At 34.9% G+C, this 14894-nt stretch overlaps 1 protein-coding gene and 1 long non-coding RNA gene across 5 annotated transcripts in view; one reads left to right on the top strand and one right to left on the bottom strand.

The window, feature by feature from the left end:
- The window catches only part of LOC112984406 (uncharacterized), a 106283-nt gene that overhangs the window by 26937 nt on the left and 64452 nt on the right, over positions 1-14894 (top strand). The gene's annotated exons all lie outside the window — the stretch shown is intronic.
- Positions 8663-14894, bottom strand: part of NETO2 (neuropilin and tolloid like 2) — a 32316-nt gene continuing 26084 nt past the window's right edge. For 2 of the 3 annotated variants that reach the window (XM_064519592.1, XM_064519593.1), the window contains 2 exons: positions 14289-14402; positions 8663-11170 (listed from right to left, as the gene is read on the bottom strand). In XM_064519592.1, coding sequence (XP_064375662.1) covers positions 10590-11170; positions 14289-14402 — 695 coding nt within the window. In that variant the 3' untranslated portion in view covers positions 8663-10589. The remainder of the gene's footprint in view (positions 11171-14288; positions 14403-14894) is intronic. The other variant, XM_064519594.1, reaches the window with a different exon arrangement.

Raw genomic sequence — 14894 nt, 5'->3', positions numbered from 1 at the left:
CTTTTTGCAAGTAGAATGCTTTTGTGGAGACAGTTTAGTTCTCTGACCATCAGCTTGCCTATTAGTAAAGTGCATACAATATTACTTACTTTACTGAAGCACTTTGGGAGGTAGTTGTTGAATAGTGCTATACAAATGCAAGATTATTACAAAGAGCAAACTCTCATTAGTGCAGCATGTAGATATTTCACATGACAGAGGAAATGATAAGGATGACTCTGAGGTTTCAAGTGGTCTTTGTGAATATATGGGCAAAATTATTTTTACAACACTCCCAAATTTGTCAGTCTAATATTACTGAGTTATAATTTTCAGTAACAAAAGCAATGAAAAGGATTTTTATATGGCAATATCTGCCAGAGGCTATTTGATGTGATGTGATATGATACATGTCCATTTTAATGGGATGTTGAACAGTTTCCTTTATCTTGGGATAAAATAGCTGAATAGTTATCCTGATGGCTCTAAAATAAATTGACTGTTCGCTAAATTTAATTTTTATTAAGTATAGATATTGAAAAAGAATCATTAGCTGCATGGATGTAGTGTCATTCCTGTGGACAAGCTGAGAATGTAAAAGTATGTTACAGCAATTCTGTGGGGTTTTTTTTGTCTTTTTTGTTTTTTGTTAAGCTGTGGCAAAGTGACATACTGTACTTCTGAAATAGAACATATTGTATTTTATTACTCAAATCATACCACATTCTGTATTGCTTTACTGCTCTTTGTGAAATTCTCCTACACAGATAAGTAGAAGCATTTGGGTAACTGATTGCCCGTGCTTTTTGGCCTGAGAATTGCATTTGTTGTTCAGTATGTTAGGAAGATGCTTTGAATGTTTTTCGTGGTTGCAGTAGACTGTGCGTGGGAGGGTTATCAGTCACGGACCGGGACCCTCTGTATTATGCACCATACACAACGGAATGAAATGTTTGTCTGTTAATACTATTTACGCTTTAAGAGAGAGGAGGACTGAGGTGGCGCTCATGGAATCAGGATCCTGTTGAAGTGGTCAGTGCGTGCAGCCAGTTTGCCTGCCTGTGTGACCGGCAGCTCTCTGTTACTGAGCCTTACGCTGCTGGCGTAGGACTCGGTGTGGCAGCAGTAGGTGGTGGCTCCAGGGAATGAGGAGGAGGAGGGAGAGGCACCACCTTAGCTGCACAGAATGTGGAGCAACCCAGATCCATCCTTTGGTTAGATTTACTTTGGCACGCTTCATTGGGTGCTAGAGGACATAGGCCCAATTTCTGAAGAAAGACTGTCAGTTTTAGTTACTGATTTGCTTAAAATGAATTGAGGTCAGTCAGGACAGCTTTTAATTCTAACTGTGTCTGTAGCCTGTATGTTCAGGTTATAGGAACCGCAAAGCTTTTGAGAAGCAAGTTGCTCTAACAGGGTCAGTAAATGCTGAAACAATATGTGTGTGTATTCATGTCAGATTAATCTGGAGAGGGTTGCAAAAGATAATTTTTGTGCCTCTGGTGTTGAGATAAACACCCACCCGCCGTTGGTTCATGTGTGGCATTCTGTTCAACTGTTAAAAAAAGCAAAGATGTAAAAGACACCATGGTTTGGAATAGTTGCTAAATTGATGTAGATTTTAGTATAGCTGTGCCTTTTTCACTGTGTGCTGGTTTCCAAGCTGAGTGTTACTTTGAACACTGCAGAGAAGCATCTGTCCTTCTTGTGAACAGAGATAAAGTATAGATTAACAAAGACAGAAAAAGTTAGTTATTTGGGAGTATCTTTTAACTGATTGGTAGGTGATCAAGCAGTACAGCATTAGTGATGTGAAACTCTTCTTGTATACTTGTATTTTGGAATAAATGGGCTCAATAAAATAAATAATTGCAGATATGTTAGGTTTCTTGTTGTTTATGATAAGGTCTATATTAGATGTTGTTGATAAGAAGTATTAGGAGTAAGATTTCAAAGCATGCACCTGGAAACAGTCTGAGCGGTCTTCTGTCTCAGCTAAACCACCAAAAGCAAAAAATTAGCACTAAATCATGTTAATACTTAAAGAAAATAACTATACCAGCATTTAACAATACAATGTTTCTCAGGTCAAATCTGTTTTCATTTACAATTCCGTGTCTAAAAAGGTTACCCATAACACATTTTTTCTCAAGCTAACCCTCCTCCTTTCTGCTGTCTGTCTCTACTAGAGACAGCTATTTATTTTATGACACAGGAGGTTTGCCTGTTGGAAGCTAAAGGTGCATTTTGTCACAAAGAAGCTTCTGCAGGCTTATCCATTGCTTTTTTTTTTTTTTTTTTTTTTTTTTTTTTTTGTTACATGCTTTAAATGTATTTGATGTAAAGTATGATCATGTTTTCTAAAGAACTCTCATGCTTAATAAAAGCTCTTCATGTTCTAGCAAATGCAGTCATCAGCAGCTACTCAGCCTTAAAAATCATAACGGAATCCAAATATTTGTACTTCAGTAATAATAATAATTAGTTAGAAATTAGACCAATTAATTTATCTGAAAAAAACATTCTCTTTACCCGCCAGGTTTGTGGGTGCTTGGCATCTTGCCTAGCATCAGAAGGCTTCTGTATTAAGCTTCTCTGTGACAAAAATTGAGTTGAAATAAGATATTGCAGTTTATAATCAGACATCATAAGTGTAGTGCTATATTGGACAATATAGCTAACATTCCGTTGTGGGGGAAAAAATAAAGTGGGGAAAATGGAGAAAAATAAATATTTTTTACTGTTTTATTTTGCTATCTTGGAAGGATTGGGTAGCCAGAAAGCTAGATGTAGACAGGATTGACTTCCGACAGTGTGAACCCCAGAAGATTTGCAGAAAATCCTGCTTCAAAAACCGTGGATGCTGTGGCAGCTCCATTGCTTTTGGTGCTCTCCCTTTCTCTGATACTGTAGCTTAGTGTGCAGGCTCTTGACTTACGGTTGATGATCCACTGTGGGTGTAGTGGACTTAATATTACATCCTAAAACTTTGACTCTTGGCTGAGAGGGAGTAAAGCCGTATTTTTCTTTCCTGGATATGTGATGCTGCGTACTTCTGCTAAGGCTTGCCCAGGGCCCACAGACAAGACTGCCATTCACTTAAAATATTTTACTGTCACTACTCTAAGTGCTTCCATGATTAAAGAAAATAAGGCAGCTTCATGCTTAGGCAACCAGAAGACTAGTTATTACTTTTCAAATACCAGCAGACCATTTCTTTTACTTTGAGATAGGCTTGACTTACTGCCAATTCCTTCAACCATTCTAAATTATTCTTTCTAATTCAGCCAGGCAACCAAACAATCTGTGTTGTCTTGAAAATTTACATAAATAATTTTTCATAGTGCTGTAAGTCTCAAGTGGTTGTTCCATACATCAATATTTTGGGGGTAATATCAGCTTTGTGTAGTCATTCCATGAGGATAAGCCATGACCTCCAGTTCTGATTCAAGTAAAACTGATTTCAGTGATGTATTTTTTCCCTAGGTAGTTCTTGTTTGATCACAGTGGGTATTTCTTGGTTGGTTTGTTTGTTTTGTTTTTTTTAAATGATGCATAACCTTTTCAGGAATAGAAATTTAATCTAGAAATATCTCCTGTACTCTTTCTACTTCTCATTAATTTTCCACTGAACCTTGAGGGCTCCTTGTTGGCTTGAACTCCCCGACCAGTGCTGTTGCTATAGAGCAATTAGTTGCCTTTATTTGTGTTCCCAAGGGGACAGAAGGATACCAAAAAAGAAGTGGTTTCAGGCTTCTCATTTCTCTTGTCGAGCATTAGTATTCATCAACTGTACTGCGGTAGTGTTATAGCGGCTGCTGAAATGTTGTCATTAAATCCTGATGTTACGCATCTGGCAGCTTGTCTTAATGTAAGCTAGTCAGTGAATATACATTATGCAGCTATTGATAGTTTTCTACATTTATATTAAAAATAGATATTTTGTAAGTTTAAGCACAATAATACAAAATTTAATCTACCTAGTATTTATTATAGTTCTTTGACCAAAATATGCACATGCTTAGTTTAGAAAGTGTTTTATTTTCTGATGCTAATACTTCAAGGAAAGTTGGAAGTACAATACATAAAATAACTTCTCATTCTAACAATCAGTAAGAAACATGTCATGTCTGGATTCTACTAGTTCAAGTAAAGGATGTGTTGCTCATATGCCGATGTTTGTCCTCACTGCTACTCTGATCTGCAAACTGCAGTACAGTAAGGCTGTCCAAGCTTGCGGCTTTAATTAGTAGTTCTGGGTCTTAACAGAAAAAAAATAGTTTTCTGTTATTACTGCCTTTTTTAAAACAGATTAAATGCTTAATTGTTTGTATTCAAATTTGTCAAAAGAGACTTAAATGCAGAAATGTCTAGGAGATTATTTAACCTTAGGGGAGACAGTGCTTTAAAAATTACCCAATGTATGAGATTACCTTAAATATCCAGTACTCTTTGATTTTATTTTTCTCTATTTGAATTTTACATAGATGTTTTGTGCTGTTCTTGTATGTTCCAGAATTCCCTTTGCAGTCAAGACTAAATGTTAGCGATGACAAAAGATAAAATGGCCTATGCAGATTCATATCCCTCTGCTAAGTGCAAAGCAAACAGAACATCTTCACTCTACTAGATCTCTTTGTTTTTCTTTACAACAGAAAAATTAAAATGATTTGGCTTCACCTCAAGCCTTCAATTGTTCCGTTGGGTTATTAAATATACAGTGAAAGAGCCAGTAATGAGTAATATTGCTTATATACCTTGTCTATTTGTTCTCTAAATAGAAGATTCATCACCATGTTTAAGAGACTTGGGTTTTATTGACTTTCTAAGAATCTCTTTTATTCTCATAATTGCTTTCAAGAGTATTTTCCTGCTTTTTTTCACCCCCATTAAGCACTGAATTATCTTTTTATATAAAAATCAGCAGTAATTGAGACTGCCATCCAGTCAGCTCAGTGTTAACAGCTGGCATCTTCCAAATTATTAGGGGTATTGAAGGTGTTTACTGAAGTGAGGGAACCTAACATATTGCTTAAATAGAATTGCATGCTTTATTGCCTTGAGATTAATTTGATTTCATTCAATAGGGAGTTGAGCATTGTGTTAGAAAGTACAATGTCCAGTGGGTAGGATTTTATTGTCTCCCATTTTGTATTTAAAACACAGAATAATTTTGTTTTCAACTTCTTTCTTGTCTCTACAAATACTGTTTGAACTTCTGTACAATTTGGTGTGCTTTCCCAGTGGAAATGAAAAGAAGCTCAAGCTCTGGATTGTTGTGTTATTCACAGGCTAACGTAGTATATATTGAAGACAAGTGTTAAGAGCAAACAGAGTATGATAACTAGGGGCAAACTAAACCCATTTTCTGAAATAAAAACCATATAGCCTTTTAATTCTGATATTATTTCCCCATAAAATACTAGAGAATTGATGTACTCTGTTCCAGTTCAGCCATATTCATTTGGGGTTAAGGAGGTATGTTATCATTTATTACTTTTTCTTTTATTTAAGAGGACAAAGCATCTTGTGGGGTATTAATCCTGGGAGTTTTGAGGTTTCCTTGTACTCTGTTACTTTTCAAGTGGAAAAATAAGTTGCAGTATAAAAAGCTGTCATTCAATGGTAAATATTTCAGATTTTTTTTTTCCTCCCTAAATATATCTGGAAGGAAAAGAGAAACAACTTTTGTGTAGGTGATAGTGTACTTTGAGGCTAATTATAAGATGCAAATAATAAGATTATATTTCTATATATAAATTAATAATACAATGAAATAAGACTTAAAACTTCACAGATCCTATTAAATCTATGTTTGGGAGGAGAGGTTGTAGAAGTGCAGAAAAACTACGATATACCTCCTTTAAGCACTGGCAGCACTGACAGCTCTTGCTGCTCAGAAGGTATGATTCAGATTTCAAAATAGCAAATTAATTTTGAATTTTGAGGTGTGTAGGTATTAAGTGCCTATTATTTGGTTTATTGTAACACTTTTTTTTTCTGGACAGAATTTTACATATAAATTTTATGGGTTTCTTCATTGTAAAAGGTATTATCATAAATTACAGGACTGTAATGGAAAGACATACAAAGACATGAAGTTCTTACTTTGTTTCTCCCTGGGCTTGACTCTGTATGATCAGACAGGCTTATGAAAATTAAGCTGTTTTATCTGGTATATGGTGGATTATCTTCAATAGCTAGATAAGAGGGAACAAGTTGAGAATTCACAAATGACTGTTGTTGGTGATGATCTATGAAGCAGATGGAAAACAGATTTTTGTTAAGCTGATTCTGCAAAATGGAGTGTAGCAAAGGAACTTGAATGTGAAAACACCCTTGCAGGTCCATGGTGACACAGAATCACATATTAAAGCATAGCGACATGTGATTTATTTTTGTATTCATAGGAGGGATTTATCCTATACAGATATGTTTACCACTGGAAATTATAGGGACAAAATTTGCAGAGATATTAGCTTTTTTTTATTGCTAAATTGAGATAGATGCTATAAATTACTGATTTCCAAAACACAAGTCAACTCAACTATGAAAGGTTTTTAATTTTAAAATCCTTTCTCACTTTAGAATTAATGTACAGTTGTAACAGTGTGATCTCAAATAATACAAAATCAGCTTATCTTGACATAGACTTGGAAGCTTGTTTTGGCAAGCATTCTACAGCTCTTCTGAACAATCATAACAAACTTTGAAACAAGGGCATATAAAAATGGGTTTGACCGAATTTTACCTTGAACAGAGACTGACAATACAGGAAGATCAAAGTTTAGATATGTGTTTCCATATGACCATATGAATTGCAATTGTTCCATTTCAAGTAGTCATTTATTCTTGGCATCTCAGGCATAGCTGTCAAGTATTATGTGAATATATTTGTTATGACTTGTGCTATTGCTAGCCTTTTAGACAAAGGATTAAACTTAAACAGTTTAGCAATTTAAGTGTTGTTATCATTATTGAATGGCAGGCTATCTAACCTTTTTTATTTAAGGACTAAATTGATTTGGAAAATAAGGAAAGGCTCTTTTTTTTTTTTTTTTGTCAGCAGGAGATCTGCTGCTAATACACAGAATTCTCTGTATTAAGTAAAAAGTAAAAAATTAATTGCTAAAAATTCTATGAAGTGTATACATGCCAAGCATCTCTTCTTGTAAGTCAATGATAGCTCTTTTCATAATCATTCTTTGTCTTTATTTTGTAAAGATAGAGAGTAATGTTTATAATGTGTCATTATAATTTGTATTCAGTATGAAGGTTATGTTTTCCATACCAGATGAGCATTTCATGCCCTTTAAGTACAAGTTAATATTTCTGTGATCACTGAAACATTTCAGAGTGAGTAACATGGTAAAGTCTGAGTTTTCGATACTACTGTTAATCATTTTGGTTAAATGCTGGTATCTCCTCACAATTTTAAAATAAAATATTGGATTCTTTTGCTGAAAATGGCAGCTTTCTGCACTCTGAGTGATACCAAGCAGTCCACCCGGTTATTTTTTTCTCTTTAGTGAAGGGAATTTCGTTCTACTGGAAGAGGAACTATGGTTCTAATAGTTACCATTCTTTTCTTAAAACGCCGTTAAATAACTGAACATAACATTAGGATGAGCTATGTAGACATTTCATATTACTGACATGCATATTATTCATGTTATTTATCATATAAACCAAACCAGTTTTCCTTTCAGATTTTTTGGGTTCAGTGATAATTTTATCTTACTTGTGATAAACTAGCACAGATATTCAGTTTTCCTGCCCTTACTATGTGTATATATAGAAGGCTGTAGAAATCATCATTTCCTTTGGTTTCCTGCTCTCTGATCTGGTCAAGTGTGTACTATTGCTGCAGTAAGGTTTGGGTATGCTGTTACTGAAATGCTAGGAAAAACTCCCTCCAGGGGAGTTTTCACTTTATTACAAAGTGGGAGCAGGTATTATAGTACAGATACTCTTGTCTAGTTATCTATGCTATAAACAACAACAAAAAATAACTAGAAAGAACATGAGGAAGGGGACAAAAATGCATCTGGTAGAGCTTGGTTTGGTGATATTGGAAAAAGTTATGAACAGAAAGTGTCTCTGGTTATGGGAGCTGACCTGGCTGCCTTGGGGTACCCAAAAAGTAGCTGCGTTCTGACCATGCCATCAGAAGCAACTGAGACTGAAATTATTCAGGCTACTTGCAGAATTTCTTCATTAGTGCTGTTCCCCTTTTCTCCACAGACTTGCACTTTGCAGGCTTGCTGTTTGTGTTATTGTTATAGGTTTACTGTTCAAAGCCAATATAATTTAGGGACAAATAGCTACCAAAATACTTTTATCACATGGAAAAATATACCTTAAAAAGAAAACTCATTTATGCAATGCTAGTACTTCTAAGAGTTAGTTGTATGGACAAGAATTACCTATGTAAAACCTCAGATTTCTTGGTGAAAGAATCTGAAACTGTTAATAGTTTGTTGCAAATAACATTCTGTGCCATGTAGTTCATAATGAGGAATTTATTACTGACATCAATGAGAAGTAAGTGGAATCTGTCAAGATGTGTTTTAATTATTTAAAAATTTTCAAGTCAAAATTTAAATTAAAGTTTTGAAGACTCATCTTTTGCATGAAGTGTATGTAAAAAAAAAAAAAAAAAAAAAAAAAAAAAAAAGCCTACTTCATTCTTTCAGAATGAAATACATTGTGTCCAGCATAAAAACTGACACCAGGATGCGCTCTTAAGGGCCTGATCAATGAGCTTCTGATTGAGCTCCTTCTACATATCAGACAGGCTTAATAATTCACAAGTTAGGAAGCACTGAGAATTTTCAGCGTTGACCAATTCCTTTTCTTTCTTTCTTTCTTTCTTTCTCTCTCTCTCTCTTTTTTCTTTTCTTTTCTTTTCTTTTTTTTTTTTTACTTAACTATATTCTAAGCCTGGTGTAAGACTTCTTTTTTAATCATTCTAATGAAAATCAGTGATTGTAGCTGTTGTCCTTATTTTCCTTTAGAGAAAAGATGTTTCAGTTGCTAAGATCATATATTAAGATACACTTTTTGTACTATAGTCATCGCAACAAAAATATTTCACAGTAACTATGACTTTTCTGTACCTTTGTAAGTAAAGGATGTGAACAGCGATTGCAAGCTGGCAGGTCATGTTTAGTGAAAATGTTTCCTGTAAATGAAATACCAAAATAAACCCATATGAAGCAGGGAGTAAAAGGTAGGCTAATACAGAAGTCATCTTAAAAGTATTCTTGGCAAATTGCAATGTGCATAGCAGTCACTGCGTGTTATTCAGAGCTGCTAATATGGACACTGAAACAAGCCTGCTGTACAGGTGCTAGATTTTGATTTAATAAATAGTCTGTACAGTATCAAACTATATAAAACGTCTAAAAATCACAATGAGAATTATTATATTTAAAAACTGTTCTATATTGTAAAAATGTTAAAATTAGGTCAAAACCACCATTAAAAAAGGTATGAAATGTGCAATTTTGCAAGTGGAAACAAGGGGCTCAAGAAGGCTGCCATAAAGGCTAATAAAAGTTGCTTCGTGATTTCTCCTTGTGTCCAGTATCTTCATGTACTTTGATCACACAGACCTCCGAGCCGTTCTCTTCACGCAAGTAGGACATGAGCTCAAAGTATCGATCACTGATTTCAGTAGAGGAGAGTGGCTCCATAGGGAGTACAAGGCTATTTTAAGAGACAAATACACAGTACAGTCTTTTTATGTAAATACTTGGAAAACACAGGAACAATATTGTTTTCTAACTAAAGAGCTATGAAATCAGTGGAGTCACAAGGGTATATAGTATATGGTAGAATCTTTTAACATCATAAGCCTCCTGGAAACAAAACATTTGTATTTGTAAAAGTTTTTATCTAGAATACCGTTTGAGAACTTCATTGAGTTTTAACCACAAGCTGCAAAGATTATATATTCCCAAAGGTACTAAATTTAATATAACTAATACTATTATAAAATATTGCTAAAAGGCAGTAATCCTTTACACTTATTTCTCACGAAACACTGAGTGAGGAACCAGTAATTAAAGGCAATATAAATGACAGACAAGGTGAAACAGATTGCTGTAACATAATTCTTGACTGTTAACTGGCACTTAACACAATAGCTCTACCTTCAATTTGACAAACACAATAAGACACCTATGTTGACATACGCGTGGTGCACTTAACCACTTTTATTTATGTAAGTAACTGAGGTGTTAAAATTGTCTTGAAAAGCAGATATCAAAGGAAGAGGAAAAGATAGGAAGAGGCAGGTAGTAGTCATTATTTTCAGTGACCAATGATTGGTGGTTGTTTTTTTCCCCGATATCCTGAACTATTAATTTCCATGCAAAGCCTTTGTTTTGTTGCTCAGCTGGATAGGTAGCTTGGGAAGATTGGAGGGAGTCCACTGTTTTTCAACAATTAGTTACGAAGACTTTTTTTTTTTTTTTTTTAATGAAATACAGTAAGCTAAAAGTGTGTGCATCTCACACGCTGCATATGGTACATTTTTAATATATACACTGTCATTATATATACAAGCATCCTGTATGTACACTGTTATCACCTTCTTTAGAAAGTTAAAAGTCAATAGATAATGAACCTTGTGCAGTATCTTCTCTTCCTCTAACATAGATTTCACAGGGAATCTCTTCCATAACCCTGTCTTCTATGACTTGCTCAGGGCAGTCATGCGCTTGTTTGAAAGTGTAACTACTTTTCTTGAATGTGCTATTAAATGTTTTCATTGGCTGAGGTTGCGCAAAATCATTGCGGAAGGGAAGTTCCACGGAGCTGAGGTTTGTCCTGCTTTGTTTTATATTAGAGGCCTGAGAGCCACAGTGGTGGTCATGAATGCATCTAGAAGCTGTGGAAGAGCGTCTCATTTTCTGATAGTTTTCAAGTTCTTCTGATAAATCTGCTAAATCTGCAGAAATTTCTTTGTCCCTTAGTGAAAATAGTTCATAATGTGGAGGATCAAATACTTCTTGGAAACCAGTTTTATTGAAAGCAGTCTTGCAAGCCATAACCTTTTTGCGAGGTTGCTTTACTTGCACTAGAATTGAAATGATAAGAAGAACTAAAACTATCCCTGATGTGATGCCAATGATTGTTCCATGAGTTTTGGTGATTTGTTCAAACAATCCAGTCTTTTTCTTTTCTGTAAAGAAAAAATGGGGATTAATATAAGACTTTTATTATTGTTCACTTTTTTGATAATGTATTAAAGCAAATCAAGCTATATTCTGATCGCCATGTGGATGCTATATTATTAGTGAAATAATGACTTCACGGTACTGGAGACTGCAATTGTATGTCACTGAGATTTGTCATGTTGGCTCTGTGCATTTGTTCAGCAAGTCTAATTCCCTGTCTTTATTAATAGCTACCATATGATAATTCAGTGACAGCAGAATTCTGTGGCTAGTGCATGCTGACTCTGCTAGGATGGGGCTCCATTGCTGAACCTATATGAATTCAGTTCACGTGCTAAAATCCTTGATTTAAAGAGGTTTTTTGTTTTGTTTTTGTTTCTTTTTTTTTTCTTTCTTTTTTTTTTTTACAGCTACAAATGCTGCTTCCTTGTCACAATTTGGTGCTATTGGTAATGTCCACATTGACAGTGGATGGAAACCTAGAGTTAAGATTATCTATTTCTTTTTTAAAAGTAAGATGATATAACAGCAGTGATGTAAAACTGACCATGCTATTTGTTTTCACTTTGCAAAATTAATGACCGTGTCTGTTGTGTAACTCCGTTTTGCCTATTTTGGTGCAGAGAAGTTCAGATACATTCTGATTGCAACAGTCCAGTAATAAAGTCAGTTGGGAAAAACAAAAAAACCAAAACCACCCAACCCAAATCCTGGGGCACTGTTCGGTAGCACTTCTTATGAAAACACACAAGATGGCAGCATTAGATTAAGATGGTTTCCCATACTTAAAATATCTATTTGAAGACAAAATTTTCCAGTTTTCTGTTTTATAAAAGTACTTGTCCTAGGTGACTGAAAGAATTGTACACTAACAAAGTCTAAAATAATCACTGGGGAAAAAAAGCATTTAAGAGTGAAAATGTAGTTGCCTAAATGTTACAGGCTGTTTTAAGATATCTGGCTTCTAACATCTGGAATTTTGTGTCAGGCACCTAAGTACACTACACAGTGCACGGAGAGAGTCAGATACCCCATGGTCTGCTATCCAAAACAAACCGTATACTGAACAGAGAGTTCAAAGGAATTGGCTAATAAGAAATAAGGATGGTGAAGTCTGAAGTACTGTTCCACTTCAGTGTTTAGACTCTTTACTCTGACTTATGTTTATAGCTTTAATGTGAAAGCTGACTGCACCCCTTGGCCTTTCTTGCTTAGAACTCAATGTCAGCACACATGTATAGGAAATACAGGTGTCAGTCCTACGTCGGTTCTCATCTGCATCTAGATTTCTTAGTTCTTGGAAGATGTTCTCATCAAAAGCTGTTATGCAGAAGGTGAAATCTTTAATTTATTTTCTTAAAAGAAATTGAACAATATATATTTTTTTTCCTTCTTTTTAAGCCTCACTGGGCTTAGGCATAAAGTAGGCGTCAACATGCTCAGATTGTTAGGCAGTTGTGGATATGGACAAAATGAGAACTTTAGGTGCCTGAAGTGTTAGGGCACAACTGAGAAGCCTACACAAATGTAGAAGCTGAGAAAATTGCTGTTTTAGTTTCATCAGTCTCCCTTCAGTCTACCTTGGATAGCAAGCTGGATCCAGTTTTCAGCAGTCTTTTAATTGTCTGCTGTATAGGTATTAAAGCAGAATTTAGACTTCATCTAACATAAAACACGGTAGATCATTTAGCACTAGGCACATCAATTTACAAATATGGGGAAGGACACTGTTTCATGCTGTTACATAGTCTTTGTGGCATTCATTTTTGAAATACTGCAGCAGGTTAGGTTAGCAAATTGCAGATTCTAGGCAAGATTCCAAAAAAGCACTTGTAGAGATAGGAAACAGAAGTTACATCAAAGAGGGAACATACTGAATATTAAAAAAACTAAGAATTGTTTAGAGGAGACTTTCTGTTATACTGAAGACTCGGGGGGTCACTGATCAGTTTTGTTAACTTGAGAGTTTGCATAATATACCTTGCATTAGGGTATCTCTTAGAACTGTGATTGTTTTTTTGATAATGTTTTCCCAAAATACAGTTTTAAATAAGGCTTCTGAACAGAGAAATGAAACTTAAATCTTTTAATAAATAAATGTAAACTATTTTATTTTAAGACTTTTCTGCAGAGAAGGTTTTGACAATTTCTGCAGTTAAGCAGAATTTTTCCTTGAAATTGAGCTAATAGTCTAATTAAACTTTCAGGACTTGTTTTGTTTTCAGATCTATTTATACCGCTGTATTTGTCAGAAAACATTCAAGCTTTTTTTTTTTTTTTTTTTTTTTGCTTATTTGTTTTAGGAAGAAAAAAATTGATCTTAATTTTTTTTTCCAACTCTGAAAATTCAGTTATTGTTGCAACACAGGAAAATACATTTTTATTATATGTGGTCTAGTAAAATGACAGTTTCTTCAAATCATGAGAGTTCTCCCTACTAAAGCTGAGACTGAAACAGTCTTACTGTAGTTGTGATGGTTTAAACAAGACTACTCTCCTGCCGTGTTCTAGAAGCAGTGATTTACATGTGTGCCTGTTTTCTCTAAGTGATAATGACTTCTTACTTTGCTAACAATCCCTCCTTCCTCCCAGTTCCTCTACTACCATACGCAGCAGTTGCATTAACTCTCAGATGGTCTAAATGATTAACAAGTTAAAATCAAAACAAATGTTTAAAAACTGTATTTAGCTTTGAAGATTGCTGCTTCTATTTCAGACCTGAAAAAAGGCCTTTGGTGCTTGAAGGCTTGTCTCTCTCTTTCCAGCTGTATCACTTTTTCTAATAAAAGATATTACCTGTCCCTACAAACCTTGCTTCATTTAAATTTTAGGAATGGGTAGGATGCAACCTGACAAATAGTAAATTCTATTTCTTATTAAGCTAATGTCCTTTTAAAATGGAAAGTAAATTTTGAAGAGGAAGAAAGGCTTTAACTATAAAGCAGTAGGATCAATCTTCACTGTGCTCATATGCCTCCTGAGTTTAAATTAAAGATCTGAAACACCTTCCTGAGATTAATAGAACAACTGTCTTCAGGATATTTTCAAAGACATTTTGTGATTTTCTTCAAAGGCAAACTGACCATGCTGGATCATAAAGGTTATACTTTGCATTGTATTCACCTCTGCAGTGATTTTCATCCCAAGGGTATGCACAGTTTTGAATGCCATTGCAGACTAAAGAATTATTGATGCACATGTTGCTATGGCAGAAATAAGTGCTGCCTGTGCAGGGAGCTGTAGAAAAGAAGAGGACAATATTAGGAATTTCCAAGACTCACACATTGCCCCAAACTAGTAAATTCCTTTTATGTTCTTTAACATGCGTATTCATTCTTTATCTCTTTACGGTTTAAACACAATGACTTTTCCTGCACATCAGTTATTATCGGGTAGTTTACTCTATGTTCATTTGGTTGCTTTCAGATGTATTATCAATGCCACAAACAATTTTCATGCTCAAACTGGGTAGCAGAAAGAGACAGTCACCCAACACAGATAATGGAGGAAGGCTTTAATACTTATCTTTAAAAACAAAATACTTAATCACATGCTTCCCGTCAATTATATATTTGTTCAATCTGCTGTGCATCTGCTATGTAGATGGCATAGCTGGTTCTGAAGCAGTTCCTGAACATCTGCATTTTAGAGCCCAGTAATATGTTAAGGCAAATCAGATTTCAGCTTGCACAGGACTGTAAATGTTTCAGTAATTGCAAGAGATTTCAG

This window comes from Dromaius novaehollandiae, chromosome 13, assembly GCF_036370855.1.
Source record: "Dromaius novaehollandiae isolate bDroNov1 chromosome 13, bDroNov1.hap1, whole genome shotgun sequence".
NCBI classification, from domain to species: Eukaryota; Metazoa; Chordata; class Aves; order Casuariiformes; family Dromaiidae; genus Dromaius; species Dromaius novaehollandiae.
Note: the sequence above shows the minus strand (reverse complement) of the source record. Positions and strands in the feature narration are given on the sequence as shown.